Raw genomic sequence first — 17690 nt, 5'->3', positions numbered from 1 at the left:
AAAGCTGAAGTCCCATATCTGTTCCTGCTGCTCAGTTCCAGCCTCCGGCTTCAGGCAGCCTAGATAACAAGATTTGCCAAAGGACCACCAACTCTGTCCCTGATGAAACAAGCAGAGATAGATGGAGCGGCTTTCAGAGGTGACATCAGAACATCTATGCCAAAACCCATCTATTTACAATTCTCAGATGCCGCCTCTGAACACTGCCTGCTTTTTATTCATTTGCCAAGTCCTCCTGCAGTGCCTGCCCTCCCTTACACCTATACTTAGCAGCAGGATGTCTCAGACAGTAAGTCTCAGAAAGCCCAACCAAATCTGTGACCTCGGGCGCTCTACTGGTTCCCAGCCATGATCTTTTTGGGTCAGTGTAAGCCCCGTAGAGTTTCTTAGTGAAGTACTACAGTCTTCTTTAATTGAACAGTGTGGAAGTTGGTAGGCTAGACATCTGAACCTTTTTCAAGTATTTTACAAATGTTGTCTAAGATAAGGGATAATTGCCAGAAGCCCAGTAGTGCATTTATGAGTTATACTCTAATGATAGAAATAGCTAAGTGCATGATGGACATCTTCAACCAAAACCAGATTTCAGTTTCCTGCTGAGGACCACATTCACCCCAGCAGTACAGGAAGCACTGCCCTCAGCTGGGGGAATAGATTTAATACTTCCATGCAGGACAGTCGTATAAAACCTGATTCTTTTGTCATTATGCAGGACTCAAGGCAGGGACATCATTTCAGAAACATTTGAGGGAGAGGGGCAAAGGTGTATCAGCATATAGAACATATGTGATTACATCTGCAAAGTTGGGAAGGGGGGAGTGAAGCATGTAGACCTTTGAAAAGTCTGGGTGGTGGGGCAAGGAACCAAAGTCTAGAGGGGGCAACTTCACTCCATAATGACACCCCAAGGTCAGGTTTCACACGCACTGAATAAAAGAAGCAGTAACAGTCACTTAAGAATACCAAACTGTTATATTTTCAAAAGATTTTAAATTAGCACTTTGTTAACAGATTCAAGTTATATTATTGCTCAGTTATAACAATTGTATGCTCTTGCTAAAGGGGCAGTTTTAGCAGCAAAGCAAAGGAAAAAGCCCATTTTCAGTTTTTATAAGTCAGCTTTTTGTAACGAAAAGTTTGTAAAACACACTAGCTAGTAGAAAAAAAATAATCCGGTGTAACGATCTGAAAGGGGAAGTAAATTAAATGCTGCACCGATGACGGATCGCTAACGTTTCAATGTCGTGCCAGTTTTTCTATTTGTTTGGCTGTTGTGGGGGATTGGTTGGTTTTGTGACTGGTATGTCACGACTCAGCCCGGGGGGGGGGGGGGGGGGGCAGCATGCCGCTGGTAGCGAGCCCAAGGCGCTCCCCGGCTCTGTGGGTGCGGTAACGCCGCTGCACCGACCGGGAAGCCAGCTGGCGGATCAGACCTGTAGCGCAAGCGGCTCCGATTAACTCTGGGGCCGGGCCGCGGGCGCGCTGCCTGCCAAAGCTTCCCAGCCGAGCCCCGCTGCCGCAGTCCCCACGTTACCCTCCCGCCCCCGAGCGCCGCGGCGGCAGATCGCTGTAGCCGGGAAGCCCTGGCGTCCCGCGCAGCAGGCGATGGCGGATGGAGTAGGGTAGGTCCGCACGGCCCATCGCTGTGATCCCCGCCGCTCCTCTCCCTTCTACTCTGCTCCGCCCGCCACCGCGCTCCTCCCTGCGGCAGGGGGCGCTGTTCCCGGTTCCCCCTCGCTCAATCGCTCCACTCCCCCCGGCGGGTGTAGGCATACACAGGTCACATGACGCCCTCGGGGGCGAGGGGGATTGGATCACGTGACCACCTAAGCTCGCGACAGCCACCTAATTCAGACCGGTTAACGGAGTACGGGGAAACTAGAGGTACCGATGCCCCCACTGGGCGGCAGGGCAGGGCAGGGCAGGGCATGGGCGAGTTTGCCTCAGTAGCAATGGGAGCCGCGGGACCTGCTTCCTCACGTGATCCTCTCGGGTCCGAGGAAGACGTCATGTGACTACTGCCGCTGAGCCTGGCCGTTGGTCGTGGGAGCTACGGTGGCCGAGCTGAGCTAGGTCTGTTACCTAGGTAACCGAGTTCGGGCGCCTGAGACAAACCTGCCGGTTTTTCAAGGGAAGCGGCCGCCGGTGGTTCGGCCCGGCTGAGGTAGGTAGGAGGCCGGCCGGAGGCGGCACCCTCTGGGCGCCCAGCAGCAGAGCTCCAGCTGCCCCTGACAGACTTGTCCGCGCGACTCTTGCGGGAGCCCTACCCACGCCCGCTAGCCCGAGGCTGTGCTCTGGGCTGCGGGGCCGGGGTCGCTCCGGCGTGCACCTGCCCTGGGAAGCCAGGAGACTTACTGCCTGAAACGCCGCTGCCCTACCCTGGCCAGGGGTAGAGAGGCGCCCACGGGGGGTGCGGCGAAGCTACCCCGCCTTTCCTGATGCTCTGGGCCTAGTGCCTTCTGGGCAGGCTGAGGGCCTGGGCATCTATTCACCGGGAGATTGAGAGTTTCTTCTGCTGAGCTCTTGGGTCCTGTTGGAAGGGTGTATAAAGGCTGGGTTGGAACCTTTTAAAAAGCGAAATAAATAGGTAGGGCTAGATTTAGACTAAAGGGACACTGACCACCCAGCAGCATAAGACTAAATGTCATGCGTTTGAAAAGTGACCTCCCCACTTGTGCCGTCTGTTAACAGCCCTGATCACTTGAAACTGAATAGATAGATTTTAAGCATCCCATTCACCTATTACCATTGCTGCTGTTTACTTCCTGCAGTTTATTCAGCTGAGGCATTGGAAATAGACTGGGCAGTTCATGGCTTTCACATGTTAGTTCACTGATGATATATTTGGGTTTAAGGAATGTGTGAATTCAAACACAAAACAGTTATGCAAATGTTTCTATTAGGTCTTATAAAAATATAAAAACAGGCTCTATGTGTTTGAAGATTGTGACTCTTTTGGTGATATTTTTGAATTAATATAGTAACACAAACATGTGCCAAGCACATCCCCAAGGCAGTGAGATTAAAAAAAAAATCTGCTTTGAGTAGGGGATTGAACTAGATCCCATGATCCCATAAAGCAGCACTCAAGCGACCAGGGAGCTTTTGCGAACAGGGGCTGCTAACAGGGAGTTTCGCAAGGGAGTTTGGAAGGGGAGTGGGAAGGAAGCGGGGGTCCCTTTATTCCCCTTAAAACATATAAACCAAACTACATTCAAAACCTTTTGCTTAAACAACCCTTTCATTAACTAGGAGACAATGCAGGCAGAAGCCCAGCTGCAGAGTGAGGGCTATCCAGTTTATTGCACTGAGTGCAGCATGTATGATTAACTGCCCTGTGGGCGGGTGGCATATGTATGCATTCGGTGCAAGGAGCTCCTAGGCCTCAGAGACCACGTACGGACTTTGGAGGCAAGGGTAGCGGAACTGGAGGAGCTAAGGGAGGCAGAGAGGTATGTTGATGAGGCTTTCCGGGACACTGAGGAATTGTCCCACCTCCGGTCAGACAGCCCCTGCGCTATTAAGGAGGATGAAAGGCTCAGGGAAGGAGGGTAGTCAACGGGAGCAGAGGGAAACCTTCCCATAGTTGGGACCCTCCTTCCAGATGGTGCTGGTATTACCTCTCGCACTGAGGTTGCCTCTCCGGGGGAGGGAACTCCAGTTGCTAGGAAAAGGCAGGTGTTAGTAATGGGAGATTCGATCATTAGAAACGTAGATAGCTGGGTTTGTGATGACCGGGAGAACTGCATGGTGACATGCCAGCCTGGTGCGAAGGTTGCGGATCTCTCGAGGCATCTAGACAGACTTATGTGTAGTGCTGGGGAGGAGCCGGTGGTCGTGGTACATGTAGGTACCAATGACATAGGGAAGGGTAGGAGAGATATCCTGGAGGCCAAATTTAGGCTGCTAGGGAAGAGACTGAAATCCAGGACCTCTATGGTGGCATTCTCAGAAATGCTCCCAGTTCCACACGCAGGGCCAGGTAGGCAGGCAGAGTTTCAGAGACTCAATGCATGGATGAGATGATGGTGTAGAGAGGAGGGGTTTACGTTCATTAGGAACTGGGGAAACTTTTGGGATGGGGGAGCCTATACAGGAGAGATGGGCTCCATCTAAACCAAAGTGGAACCAGACTGCTGGCACTAAACATTAAAAAGGTTGTAGGGCAGTTTTTAAACTAGGAGATGGGGTGAAAGCCGACTGCTGCAGAGGAGCACGTGGATCGGACAGAGACTTCTCTTAGGGGAGAGTCTAATAATAGAGAATCTCCAGGTTATAGTCAGGAGCAGAGGATGGAGGAGGATAATGTAAGGGCCAGATCAGATGTTAAACATTCACATAAAGAATCGGACACATCAGAAAAGGGCAGACAAATAAACAGTGACAAGTTTTTAAAGTGCTTGTACACAAATGCTAGAAGTCTAAATAATAAGATGGGTGAACTAGGGTGCCTCCTGATAAAAGAGGATATTGATATAATAGGCATCACAGAAACCTGGTGGACTGAGAGCAATCAATGGGACACAATCATTCCGGGGTACAAAATATATCGGACGGACAGAACAGGTCGTGCAGTGGGGGGAGTGGCACTATATGTGAAAGAAAATGTAGAATCAAATGAAGTAAAAATCTTAAGTGAATCCACATGTTCCATAGAATCTTTAAGAATAGAAATTTCATGCTCTAATAAGAATATAACATTAGGGATCTATTATAGACCACCTGACCAGGACAGTGATAGTGATGACGAAATGCTAAGGAAAATTAGAGAGGCTATCAAAATTAAGAACCCAATAATAGTGGGGGATTTCAATTATCCCCATATTGACTGGGAACATTTCACTTCAGGATGAAATGCAGAGAGAAAATTTCTCGATACTTTAAATGACTGCTTCACGGAGCAGCTGGTACGGGAACCCACAAGAGGAGAGGCAACTCTAGATTTAGTCCTGAGTGGAGCGCAGGAGCTGGTCCAAGAGGTAACTATAACAGGGCTGCTTGGAAATAGTGACCATAATACAATAGCATTCAACATCCCTGTGGTGGGAAGAACATCTCAACAGCCCAACACTGTGGAATTTAATTTCAAAAGGGGGAACTATGCAAAAATGAGGGGGTTAGTTAAACAGAAGTTAAAAAGTACAGTGACTAAAGTGAAATCCCTGCAAGCTGCATGGGCGCTTTTTAAAGACACCGTAATAGAGGCCCAACTTCAATGTATACCCCAAATTAAGAAACACAGTAAAAGAACTAAAAAAGAGCCACCGTGGCTTAACAACCATGTAAAAGAAGCAGTGAGAGAGAAAAAGACTTCCTTTAAAAAGTGGAAGTCAAATCCTAGTGAGGCAAATAGAAAGGAGCATAAACACTGCCAGATTAAGTGCAAGAATGTAATAAGAAAAGCCAAAGAGGAGTTTAAAGAACGGCTAGCCAAAAACTCCAAAGGTAATAACAAAATGTTTTTTAAGTATATCAGAAGCAGGAAGCCTGCTAAACAATCAGTGGGGCCCCTTGATGATCGAGATACAAAAGGAGCGCTTAAAGATGATAAAGTCATTGCGGAGAAACTAAATGGATTCTTCGCTTCAGTCTTCACAGCTGAGGATGTTAGGGAGATTCCCAAACCTGAGCCGGCTTTTGTAGGTGACAAATCTTAGGAACTGTAACAGATTGAAGTGTCACTAGAGGAGGTTTTGGAATTAATTGATAAACTTAACATTAACAAGTCACCGGGACCAGATGGCATTTACCCAAGAGTTCTGAAAGAACTCAAATGTGAAGTTGCGGAACTATTAACTAAGGTTTGTAACCTGTCCTTTAAATCGGCTTCTGTACCCAGTGACTGGAAGTTAGCTAATGTAATGCCAATATTTAAAAAGGGCTCTAGAGGTGATCCCGGCAATTACAGACCGGTAAGTCTAACGTCGGTACGGGGCAAATTAGTCGAAACAATAGTTAATAATAAAGTTGTCAGACACATAGAAAAAACATAAACTGTGAGCAATAGTCAACATGGTTTCTGTAAAGGGAAATCGTGTCTTACTAATCTATTAGAGTTCTTTGAAGGGGTCAACAAACATGTGGACAAGGGGGATCCAGTGGACATAGTGTACTTAGATTTCCAGAAAGCCTTTGACAAGGTCCCTCACCAAAGGCTCTTTCGTAAATTAAGTTGTCAAGGGATAAAAGGGAAGGTCCTTTCATGGATTGAGAACTGGTTAAAAGACTGGGAACAAAGGGTAGGAATTAATGGTAAATTCTCAGAATGGAGAGGGGTAACCAGTGGTGTTCCCCAAGGGTCAGTCCTCGGACCAATCCTATTCAACTTATTTATAAATGATCTGGAGAAAGGGGTAAACAGTGAGGTGGCAAAGTTTGCAGATGATACTAAACTGCTCAAGATAGTTAAGACCAAAGCAGACTGTGACGAACTTCAAAAAGATCTCACAAAACTAAGTGATTGGGCAACAAAATGGCAAATGAAATTTAATGTGGATAAATGTAAAGTAATGCACATTGGAAAAAATAACCCCAAGTATACATACAATATGATGGGGGTAATTTAGCTACAACAAGTCAGGAAAAAGATCTTGGAGTCATCGTGGATAGTTCTCTGAAGATGTCCGCGCAGTGTGCAGAGGCGGTCAAAAAAGCAAACAGGATGTTAGGGATCATTAAAAAGGGGATAGAGAATAAGACTGAGAATATATTATTGCCCTTATATAAATCGATGGTGTGCCCATATCTCGAATACTGCGTACAGATGTGGTCTCCTCATCTCAAAAAAGATATACTGGCACTAGAAAAGGTTCAGAAAAGGGCAACTAAAATGATTAGGGGTTTGGAACGGGTCCCATATGAGGAGAGATTAAAGAGGCTAGGACTCTTCAGCTTGCAAAAGAGGAGACTAAGGGGGGGGAATATGACAGAGGTATATAAAATCACTTGTGATTTTGAGAAAGTGGATAAGGAAAAGTTATTTACTTATTCCCATAATACAAGAACTAGGGGTCACCAAATGAAATTAATAGGCAGCAGGTTTAAAACAAATACAAGGAAGTTCTTCTTCATGCAGTGCACAGTCAACGTGTGGAACTCCTTACCTGAGGAGGTTGTGAAGGCTAGGACTATAACAGCATTTAAAAGAGAACTGGATACATTCATGGTGGTTAAGTCCATTAATGGCTATTAGCCAGGATGGGTAAGGAATGGTGTCCCTAGCCTCTGTTTGTCAGAGGATGGAGATGGATGGCAGGAGAGAGATCACTTGATCATTGCCTGTTGGTCCACTCCCTCTAGGGCACCTGGCATTGGCCACTGTTGGTGGACAGGATACTGGGCTAGATGGAACTTTGGTCTGACCCGGTACGGCCGTTCTTATGTTCTTAGATGATCTCCTGAGGTCTCTTCTAACCCTAATATTCTGTGATCACAGCTTCAAATCCCAACAGGGTTAAGTCCGTTTTCCATCATTCCTGTGAAGATAAACTTGAGTTCTATGAAGTGTACTCTTTGTTTCTTTAATATGAGATATTAGAAATATTATGGCATTTGCCATGAGAAAAAGGTTTTTAACAATCCTCTAGCCCAAGTTTCCCCTTCCTGCAATGATGCAGTGTGCTGCCAGGCAACCATCCTCCAGTCCAGAAATGGCTGCATTTTTTGATTTTGTGTGTGTATATATTGTTTGCAAAGCGCTTTGGGATCCTTCTACATTAAAGTCATAAATATAAGGTTATTTCTTATTAAGGGAGAAATTTGCCTAAAGTCTTTTAAGGAAGCGCGTGCTTGATTTTAGTTAATAACTGGCATTACCTGTGGGCAAATGGATGTCAACTGATTTAAAAAAAAACTTTTTGAAAAATCAAATAGATGAAATTGTATAAGATGCAATGTAAATATTTATAAGAAACGTGTGCGTATATATGTAATGCACAGGAAACTACGGTAAAATGTAAGAAGATCAGGACTTATTTTTTCTTATCAAGCTTGCAAATAAATATTCTCCACTTGCTTAAGCAGTTGGCATAGGTAGTAACATTAAAATGTCACAGCTCACAAGACTCTTTGTTGTAAAAATATAAAATCATACTGGATTATGTGTGTCATGAGAGGTAACATTCTTAATCCTCTTACTGTGTTTTTTTAAGACTCTTTCCAAGTGCTTACATAAGGCTATCTTATTTAATTCAAAGACTGGGCAGTCTTTGCAGTAATTTTCTTTAGTACTGCCAAAGTGTTGGGTAGTCTTTGGATGAAGTAAGAGTTAAAGCAGGAAACAGTTATCAGAACTCGCCTGTCAAGATCACTTTACTGGTTAGGTAACAGTTCTATGTTCTGAAAAGGATCTATACTTGAAAAAGTTAATATTTAATAGTAAAAACTTATCTGCAAACCCTTAATCTATTTTGAATTTATTATATCACTTCTTGTTCTGAAGGATCCCAGAGTACTTCAAAACTATGTATGACACCACTGTAAAACAGCCACTTTGAGTCTGCAGTGTGATATCTAAAAGCTGCATAATGTTGAGAGGCTGGGGAATATTTGCTCTCAAAAACCAACACAAATCCTCCATTCACAAAAAGCACTATTGACTTTTCAGTGTGAATGCAGAACAGACAGAATTTCTGTCTTTAAGAGCTAACCTGAAAGACTTCCACGGATTAAATCATTATTTATTTGTTATGCTCTAGCAGTGTGCTCAATGCTGGACACACTATAAAGAAAGTCTCCCTGCCCCAGAGTGTTCATAGTTTGGAAAACAAACATAGACAGCAATTAAAATACATCAAACACTGTGCAAGTATACATGGTATAGATGCAATCTGAGTTTATGGTGTTTTTCTCCCCTTTCGTTATAAATGAAACATTTCCTTCCTGAGAACGTTGGTGGAAGAGCTACATTTTGAAGAGGAATATGAAGGATGAGAAGAAATTCCTATTTATTAACCTCACAAGGTTTAAGGGCTAAATCAGTCCTGTTGGTATTTAAGTCTATGGTTCTAGGGAATCTAGGCAATTCAGATGTGGTGCTTGGACCTTTGCAGTAAATACAGTATTTGGGGGAAACGTGGTATAGTTTAGACTTGGTAGACAACTTTTAATATTTCCTGCATGAAAAGCTAGTAGGAAATAACCAGGCTGTTTATGATTTCAAAAGCACTGCTTCATTAACTGCATTTTTATTTTTAATTTTAGTATTTTCCAGTAATTGAACTGTTTTGGAAGTTAAGTTTGAGCTGCTGACTATGGCTCATCGGTTTTCAAAAGCAGAACTAGATGAGCAGTTTGAACAGTTTCTGAAGGAGGTATGTTTACATTTTACTATGAAATTGATTACATATCTTTTTTTACTCCATTAAAATGTGGAAACACTGATAGTTGGGTGTGGTAGAGCAGGAGAGACATGACACGGCTATATTATATTAAATGTTTCTCTTAGGTAGTGATCGCACAAAGACTTACAGACCGGCTTAACTTAAAACATGCAAGTAGTGCCAGTGAAGTCAATGGGATATTTTTGTGCTTAATTTTAAGCCTGTGTGCATGTTTTTGGTGGATTGGGTCCTTAGAAAGCTCAATTGCTATGTGATATGATTAATTGTGATTACATTATTCAAGGTATTAAATTTGAGAGCCACACTCAGCACTAGTAGCAGATGTTTAAAATTGATCTGCTTGACTTAAAATACATGGAACGAGACCAATAGTAACTCTTCCATATGTGTATAAAATGGCAATTTGTATTTAAAACTTCTTTCATTCGGTATTTTTCCTATATTATTTTTAAATATATAATTTCATTTAAAAGCTGCTCTAAAGTCTAATAAAATTCATTGCTATAAAATAAACCTAACAAAAGGGGAGCCAACTATAGTGGTTTGAAAGCTTTAGGCTGAAGGGTTTTATCACTGATGATGCCCAGTGTTTAGCGAAGGGTCACATCTAGCCAAAAGTATCCAGATTTTCCAGACTTCTGGTTCTGACAAATCAAAACACCATAAATCTCCAGCTCTGCATTTCTTTCACTGGAGCTATATTATGTAGTCTATTACTTTCCCAGCATATGAATGAGAACAAATTGTCTTAGGGTCAGTCTAGATAAGATGGAAATGATGCTCGTTAGTAGTGGGGAAGCATCTGGAGGATTTGGCAGGGGTTGTATGCTGTGTTTGTTGAGGTATGCCTGTCTATTGTCAAAGCAATTCATAATTTCTTAGTATTTTACTAGATCCATCATTGCTTCTGGTTAGCAGCTCTGAGTGTTCTTTGGCTAGCCAAGCAATTGTGGTCTCTTCTTTCTGATGCAGACCTTGCTACAGTTTCCATTCATTTTTCTCTTCTCTTCAACACTACTATTGTATGTGTTGAGCACTCTTGAAGGACACTTGGAAGCTTTGACTAATGGAAAATGTTTTTTCCTGCCTTTTAAGCAGGGAAGACTGTGAGCTCATTTTACTATTGCTCTCCAGTGTCTTCCAGTTTGTTTCTGAGTATAGTTCAATCTTTTGTTTACCCTAATTAAGGCCTTGAATGGTCTGGATGTGGCTACCTTAGAGATTGTCTACATTTTTCCCTATTGCCTTTTTTGGTAATTGTAGGGTTACCATATTTCAGCAAGCAAAAAAGAGGACGGGAGGAGCCCCGCCCCTGTCCTGCCCTAGCCCCGCCCCTGCCCCACCTACTTCCCGCCCCCCTCAGAACCCCCAACCCTCCCCCCCACTCCTTGTCCCCTGACTGCCCCCTCCTGGGACCCCTGCCCCTAACTGCCCCCCCAAGACTTCACCCCCTACCTAAGTCTCCCTGCCTCTTGTCCCCTGACTGCCCCCTCCTGAGACCCTCCCCCTCCATCCTAACTGGCCACCTAGAACCCTACCCTGGGTATAGGGATATGTGAGGCTTCCTATACCTCCTGCCATTCTTTCTTCCCCCACTCAGAATCTGAAAAGTTCACTGTGACCCTGTTTCTGCCATAACTCCCCCAGAGCTGTCCTGGGAGTCGGAGGAAAGGAGCAGAAGTTGGCTCTGTGGGAATGGGTCAGGTCTCTACTTCAACACAGCCTTGTGACCTGGTAGACTGGCTGTGGGTCTTTCCTCTCCCCACTCCTTCCCAGTTATCTCAGTTAGCTGGAGTTTAGAACTTTGCTCCAGTGGTCTGACTGGCTCTCAGTTGGACCTTCCAGTCTGAATTCCTATGGCTAGCTGTTAATTGTGCATTGACACCAACTTGATAGTCAGGGAGGAACTGCTCAGGCATACTGATTTAATTCCCAAGAGCATGGAAAGCACGGAGTGGAGTTCTGAATTCTGCCCACTATCAGAGAGGTGAAGAAGGCTTCAGTGGTTATTTCAGAGGGTGGGGGCTGGGGAATGACTTACCTTTGGGACTTTAACAATGCTGCTCAGGGTACAAAGTCAGGCCAAACTATACATCATCTTCTGTGCTCTGTGATCCGGCGGGACGTGATCAGGATTTGGCCCAAGTTTTTTATTTAAAATAATTACTATATATAGGTTCTTACACTGTCACAAAAATAAAATAAAAATCTCATTACATTATTAAATTGAAAATGTATGCTGCTGATCAGATAATTTTTGCAGAACCAACTGTCATCAATTAAACATCAGTGCTAGAAATATAGTACAAAGTATTACTCCATATCCTAGTATAGTTATTGTTCTCTTGTACAACTTTATGCTACAAATATGAAAAGCCAAAAAGGGAGGACTGTGTGGAATCAAGGGAGGCTCCTGGACAACTCTACCAAAAGATCATGGATTAATTTTCAGTTATGTTGAAAACACAATGGAAATGTTTCATTATGCTCTTTTTATAATAGTCTGATCCTCAATTAAAATTATAATCTAAATCCAGAAAAAATTTAAAAGTAACTAAATTTGTAAATACCCAGAGTAGAGTAAGGTTATAAGTAACAGCCATCATGGATTTGTCAAACACAAATCATGCCAAAGCAACCTAATTTCCTTCTTTGACAGAGTTACTGGCCTAGTGAATAGGGAGGAGGCCATAGACATGATATATCTTGATTTTTAATAAGGCTTTTGACACAGTCCCACATGACATTCTCATTAAGGAAACTGTGAAAATATGGTTTAGATGAAATTACTATAAGGTGGGTGCACAACTGGTTGAAAGACTGTACTCGGAGAAGTTATCAATGGTTTGCTGTCAAACTGGGAGGGTCCGGGCATGTATCTAGTGGGGCCTGGCAGGGGTCTGTCCAGGGTCCAGTACTATTCAGTATTTTCATGTATGACTTGGATAATGGAATGGAGAGTGTGCTCATAAAATTGCTTATGACCCCAAGTTGGGGGTGGGGGTTTCTAGCACTTTGGAGGACAGGACTAGAATTCAAAATGACCTTGACAACCTGAAGAATTGGTCTGAATTCAACAAAATGGAATGCAATAGAGGGAAGTGCAAAGAACTCCAATTAGGAAGAAGGAAAAAAGTCAAATGCACAACTACAAAATGGGGAATAACTGGCTAGGTGGCAATACTACTGAAAAGCATCTGGGGGTTATAGTGGATCAAAAATTGAACGAGTCAACAATGTGATACAGTTGTGGAAAGGGCTAATATCATTCTGGGATGTATTAATTCTGAGAGTGTTGTGTGTAAAACACAGGAGGTAATTGTCCTGCTCTACTCTCAGAATGCTGAGACCTCCGCTGCAGTACTATGTCCAGTTTTGGGTACCACACTTTAAGAAAGATGTGGAGAAACAGGAGAGAATCCAGAGGAGAGCATAAAAAATGATAAAAGGTTTAGAAAACCTGTGACCTTTAAGGAAAGGTTAAAAAAACCTGGGTATGTTTAGTCTTGAGAAGACTGATGATCTGATAAGTCTTCAAATATGTTAAAGGCTGTTATATAGAGGACAGTGATCAATTGTTCTGTGTCCATCGAAGGTAGGACAAGAAGTAATGGGTTTATAGCAAGGGAGATTTAGGTTAGAAAGTTTTTCCTCATACCCATGATGATAATTAAACTAAACTATCCCCATCATTGGAGATTTTTAAGAACAGGTTAGACAGGCACCTGCCAGGGGGATGGTCTAGGTACACAGGGTCCTGCCTCATCTCAAGGGGCTGGACTAGATGACATCCCGAGGTCCAATCTAGTCCTACATTTCTGTGATTCTAAATCACATCAAAATGTACACAGAACTATTTTTAATTCTGTATCTTTCTGATTCAGTCTCTTTCAGATGATTCATTGGAAAATTCAAAGAAAAAATCCACCATTCTTGAGACACTGGGACAGCCCAGGAGAAAGGAATTGAAGAAGAAAGATCCTGTGCCATGGTGGATATCCGAGGATGATTCTGATGATGGCGGTAAATAGTGTGCATTTCTGTATAACTTCAGTTCTTTTTGCCACAGTGTGTCAGTCAAGATCTTCCTTTCTTTCATATATATTTTTTGCATCCTGAGGAAAGTTGTTAATGTGAGTGTAGTTCAAAACTGTTTACAATTTTTGTAGCACACTAACAAGTAATGTTTGCAGAATAAAAAATGAAATGAATTCATTAAACTTTTTTTATTCAAATCTTCATTGGAAAGAAAATTCAAGAGAGTAAGCTATATGTATTATACTGTGTTTACTTTTATGGTTAGCTTGAAGTTAATAAAATATTGAGATACCCTTATATCAGATGAATAAATTCTGAATCACAAAAAGCTAATTTATTAGAAAATGTAGTGTACAAATATTAAAAGGGGTCACAATGTCATTAATAATGCCTAATTTCTTTCTTACTCAATACCTGTAGATCTCCATTTTAAAAAATGGAGAGAGAAAAAAACTTCAATAATTTTGAAACGATAAGAGATCTGTATTCACGATAATTATACTTGCAGCTATTCATATGGTGGGGTGGGGAAAGTGCAGGAAAAAATCCACAACAAAAGCAAAAACATGCTACCATTCTCTCATCCTCAATCAGGTGGAGGTTTTTCAAGGACCTGTAGTGTATTGGTAAAACCTATGGACTTGGTGGGTCTGATGATCTCTCCTGCAGTAACTACCTTGATCGCATCCTCCTACAAGAAAATATATATTGGTTGCAAACCTCCACCTCACCTTCCTTACTCAGTCTGGTTCCCCAGTGACCAGTAACTAACTAACTATGTAGGGAGCCAGCTTTCACAGGGTGATTGCCACTCACTTTTGCACAGTGAATGGTGGCTCTTATTCTCATAATCCATTGCAGCAATATAAGGGTGAGCTCAGCAGAAAGTTCCAGAAGTATCCCCTGGAAGTTATGCAGATGCCGCTGATCATCTCAGGCTTTAAGAATGACTCCATCGCATTGATGGTGGTCATCGTCCAGACCCAACTACTACATATTCACTTAATCCACAAATACAACATGCAGACCTGAACTCAGCAAGTGTCTGGGAGTTGTCTGAGTTCTACAAGTTGCTCATCTTGGTCTCTGGCTTTTCTCAGGTTCTACTGGAAAACTCCTATCTCAGATGTTTCCCAATAGCTTTTCAAAAGCTCTGAGAGAGAACTTTCTTGCTGAGCAAGGAGTGCAAACTGAGCATTCCACCTGGCAAATCTTTTTGCAAAAATAGCTTTGAAAGGGTGTTAGCTGATGATTTCTCAAGGGGTTATTAAAGTTTGACCTCTTCTCTTACAATTCCTTTTGGTGTCCTTGAGGTAACCCACAAAGCCTTTTGAAATTTTTCTGAAGCCACTACTGGGAGCTGCATGGGGAACTGTGGGATAGGTACTCAGAGAACAGTGCAACCAAATGATGTTGAACAGCACAAACCAGCAGTTAGTATGGACGTACTGAGCCATTTCTGCTTAAACCAATTCTATCACACTGGTTCAGCTAAGAGCAGTTTGGTTGTCTAGAGTAGATGCAATCTTAAAGCCCAGGTTGCAAGGCAGGCAGGAAAAAAAATCTTTATAAACCGAGCAGATTTGATCTGCAATGCATTGAGATACAATAAATCTGGAGCCCCACCAAACAATTTTAGGGTAATTTTTAAGAGTAGATCTTCGCTTAAAAGCTGGAAAATAGTAGGTAATCTAGACCAATTTTGCAAGTACAGAATCTTCCGTGCATCTGTCTCTCTGTGATCCCTCTCTGAGTACAGGACCATGTTTAGAGCAATGGGCACTATAAGACAGCAGAAGTTAAAGGCTGAGGTTGCTCTAGTTTGCACTGGAGACTGAACTGGCCCCATTATCTGTGGGAATCAGGGAGCACAGAGGTGACCTACAGCCACCTTTCTTCCCTACCCATTCTTGGGTCCTTTGTCAAGTGTAGTTCAGCAAGAGCCAAGGATCCAGGCCTATATTCTCATACAGATTCTCCAATACATTGTCATATTATGCAACTGAGCAGTGGCTGAACAATGCTGCAGTACTAAATTGCCACAAGGGATAAGTTGAACGAGTGACCTACCGGTAGTTTCTTTGTTTTGCAAGTCAGATGTACACTTATTAATGTGCAGCATAAGAAACAAAGTAACGGTTAGCATTGCTAAAAAATAAATGATATTGCTTCAAAGGTAACAAACGTGGGAATAAATTTTGAATTTCACTTGTGAGGTCTAAGCCTAATGTTCCATGAAATTCTGCAGGGCTTTGTGTTCCCTTAGGCCTGATCTTGCAGTTCATTTGCAGACACCACTCTTGTTAAAGGCTATAGGAGGTACCTACATGAGATCTGCAGCATTAAGCTTATAGTGTTTTATGCACTCTGCTAATTGCATTATTTCTTTCAAAAGTGATTGACAAAATACTTTTGTCAATGTGAAGCAAACAAACTCGTATGAAAATCTGTAGGAGTGTTAGTCTTTCTGTCATCTATCATGTAGTGTAAATCTCTAGTCTGATTATCTTTTCCTAGCCCTCTCATCATGGAAAGGCCCTGACATTGAGTTTAGCATCAAATAATAAGCAATTCAATTGGTTTTCTATTTTAATTAATTAAACTAGAAGATACAGTGGTTTCCACTGATTGCTGTTCAGTTGGCTGAAAAGAAAATAATGGAAAAAAACTTGTAGTGTCTGCATATTTTACATTTGATCTCAACTTCCTTTGGCTTTATGCTAAGGTTGAATTGATTTGTGGAATATGTTTCTAGCTGTTGACTTTCATGTTTGGTAGATTAAGAAACTGCCTTTATTCCTATGGGCTGTTCTCCCCCCCCCCCCCCCATCTTGGATGCATTTGATCCTCATTAATTACATAACCCTTCTAGTTCTTTTCACCATATTAGTGATGAATCAAAGAGCATGATAAGAATTCCTGTCTACTCTGTGTCCAGCTTGCATGTCTATTCTTGCTGTCTATCTTGTTTCTCAAGATCCTCAGATAAGATTTGTCAGACTGGAGAAAGAGAAGAAAGTAATGGAAAATAATGCTGAAATAGCTGGAGATAATGAACAGAAGATGCCTCATTGAATTTTCCAATCTGGTACTTGATTACATCAAGTTTTCTAATATTTGTTGACGTCAGTTTGGTGCTACTTTTATATTTCCAATAGAATTTCCTTACCTTATTTTTCCAGTTAATCACAATGTACTCATGAAACCAAGCTGCCTTTTTATATCATTTGCATTGTCAAAAGTAACTAGAGGAACTGTAGACTTTATAATGTTGCCATAGTGTAGTTCGGTAACAATGTCATTTTTCATTAGAATATATTTAATAGTTTGGCCAAATATGGAAAAACCACTGGCGTAGAAATCATGGGAAGAACTTGTGTATGTATCAGTGTCTAGCTATATGTAAAATGAATATAATATATTTGCATCAGTTCAGAGATTCTAATCCAGCTGACATTCTGCATATATTTATGGGCCTACTACTGTCTCCTTTACTCATGTTGTGTATTAAGTTATCCCATGAATAGTGCCATTGCAGTTGCACCAGCATAAAACTACTGTAACAGACGACTGAAGAAGAATCAAGCAGTTTATTTCTAAGGTATAGATTGCATCTTTAGGCACAGACCTATGCATGGTGCAACATAGGGTTTGCCACCCTAAGAGGAGTCCCAAGGACGACTTGTTGCTCTCATAGCTGCAACTAACGATGGATGGGCCATGGCATTTGTGCGTAAATAATAATGGCAGTGAATAATTGGCAAGTAATAGGCTAAGTCCTTGTCTACACTAAAAAGATGTACTGTTTTGATTATAATGACAATTAAAGTAGTACAGCCCATTAGTGTAGACACAGTTATACTAGCAAAAATGGCTCCTCAGTTCTACAGGAAATCTCCCTTCTATTACATGTCTAGCTTCATAAATGAGTGTGCTGTTCTGTGTTTAATCAACTTCAGACCCGTATGATGAACTGTAAAGCATCTTGGTCTGGGAGATGAAAGCACTAAAAACTGAAGAAATTTCTCAAGCTACAATGGCAAAATTTGGGGGCATGGGAAATGAGGTATTCTTTTTTTTTTTTTTTAATTAAAAAAGAAAATGAAGTTGTAAAGGGATGTCTTGTTTGTTAGTTGATATAATGAAAGGGATACTGTCATCTCTTTTAGCCTGGGAATCAAGGTCTGGTTCAATTTCCAGTGTTGCCACTGATTCACTTGTTGACCAGAACCAAGGCCCATCAAAGTCAACAGAAAGTCTCTCATTGTCTTCACTGGGCTTTAAATAAATTCCTATGAGATTTTAGGTGAG

At 42.1% G+C, this 17690-nt stretch overlaps 1 protein-coding gene across 15 annotated transcripts in view; it reads left to right on the top strand.

Moving 5' to 3' along the window:
• The first annotated feature begins 1402 nt into the window (after positions 1 to 1402).
• Positions 1403 to 17690, top strand: part of CEP162 (centrosomal protein 162) — a 78723-nt gene continuing 62435 nt past the window's right edge. For 8 of the 15 annotated variants that reach the window (XR_010599519.1, XR_006176173.2, XM_065588162.1 and 5 more), the window contains exons 1-3: positions 1783 to 2164; positions 9202 to 9311; positions 13226 to 13364. Coding sequence is in view for 12 of the 15 variants with exons in the window: in XM_065588162.1 (XP_065444234.1) it covers positions 9252 to 9311; positions 13226 to 13364 (199 nt within the window). In the remaining 3 variants the exon portion in view is untranslated. Of the gene's footprint in view, positions 1623 to 1782; positions 2169 to 9201; positions 9312 to 13224; positions 13365 to 17338; positions 17446 to 17690 lie in introns of those variants that run through there. The other 7 variants (XM_065588159.1, XM_065588156.1, XM_024102974.3 and 4 more) reach the window with 5 other exon arrangements.

This window comes from Chrysemys picta, chromosome 3, assembly GCF_011386835.1.
Source record: "Chrysemys picta bellii isolate R12L10 chromosome 3, ASM1138683v2, whole genome shotgun sequence".
NCBI lineage: Eukaryota > Metazoa > Chordata > Testudines > Emydidae > Chrysemys > Chrysemys picta.
The sequence above is the reverse complement of the archived record's forward strand: the minus strand, read 5'-3'. Positions and strand labels throughout refer to the sequence as shown.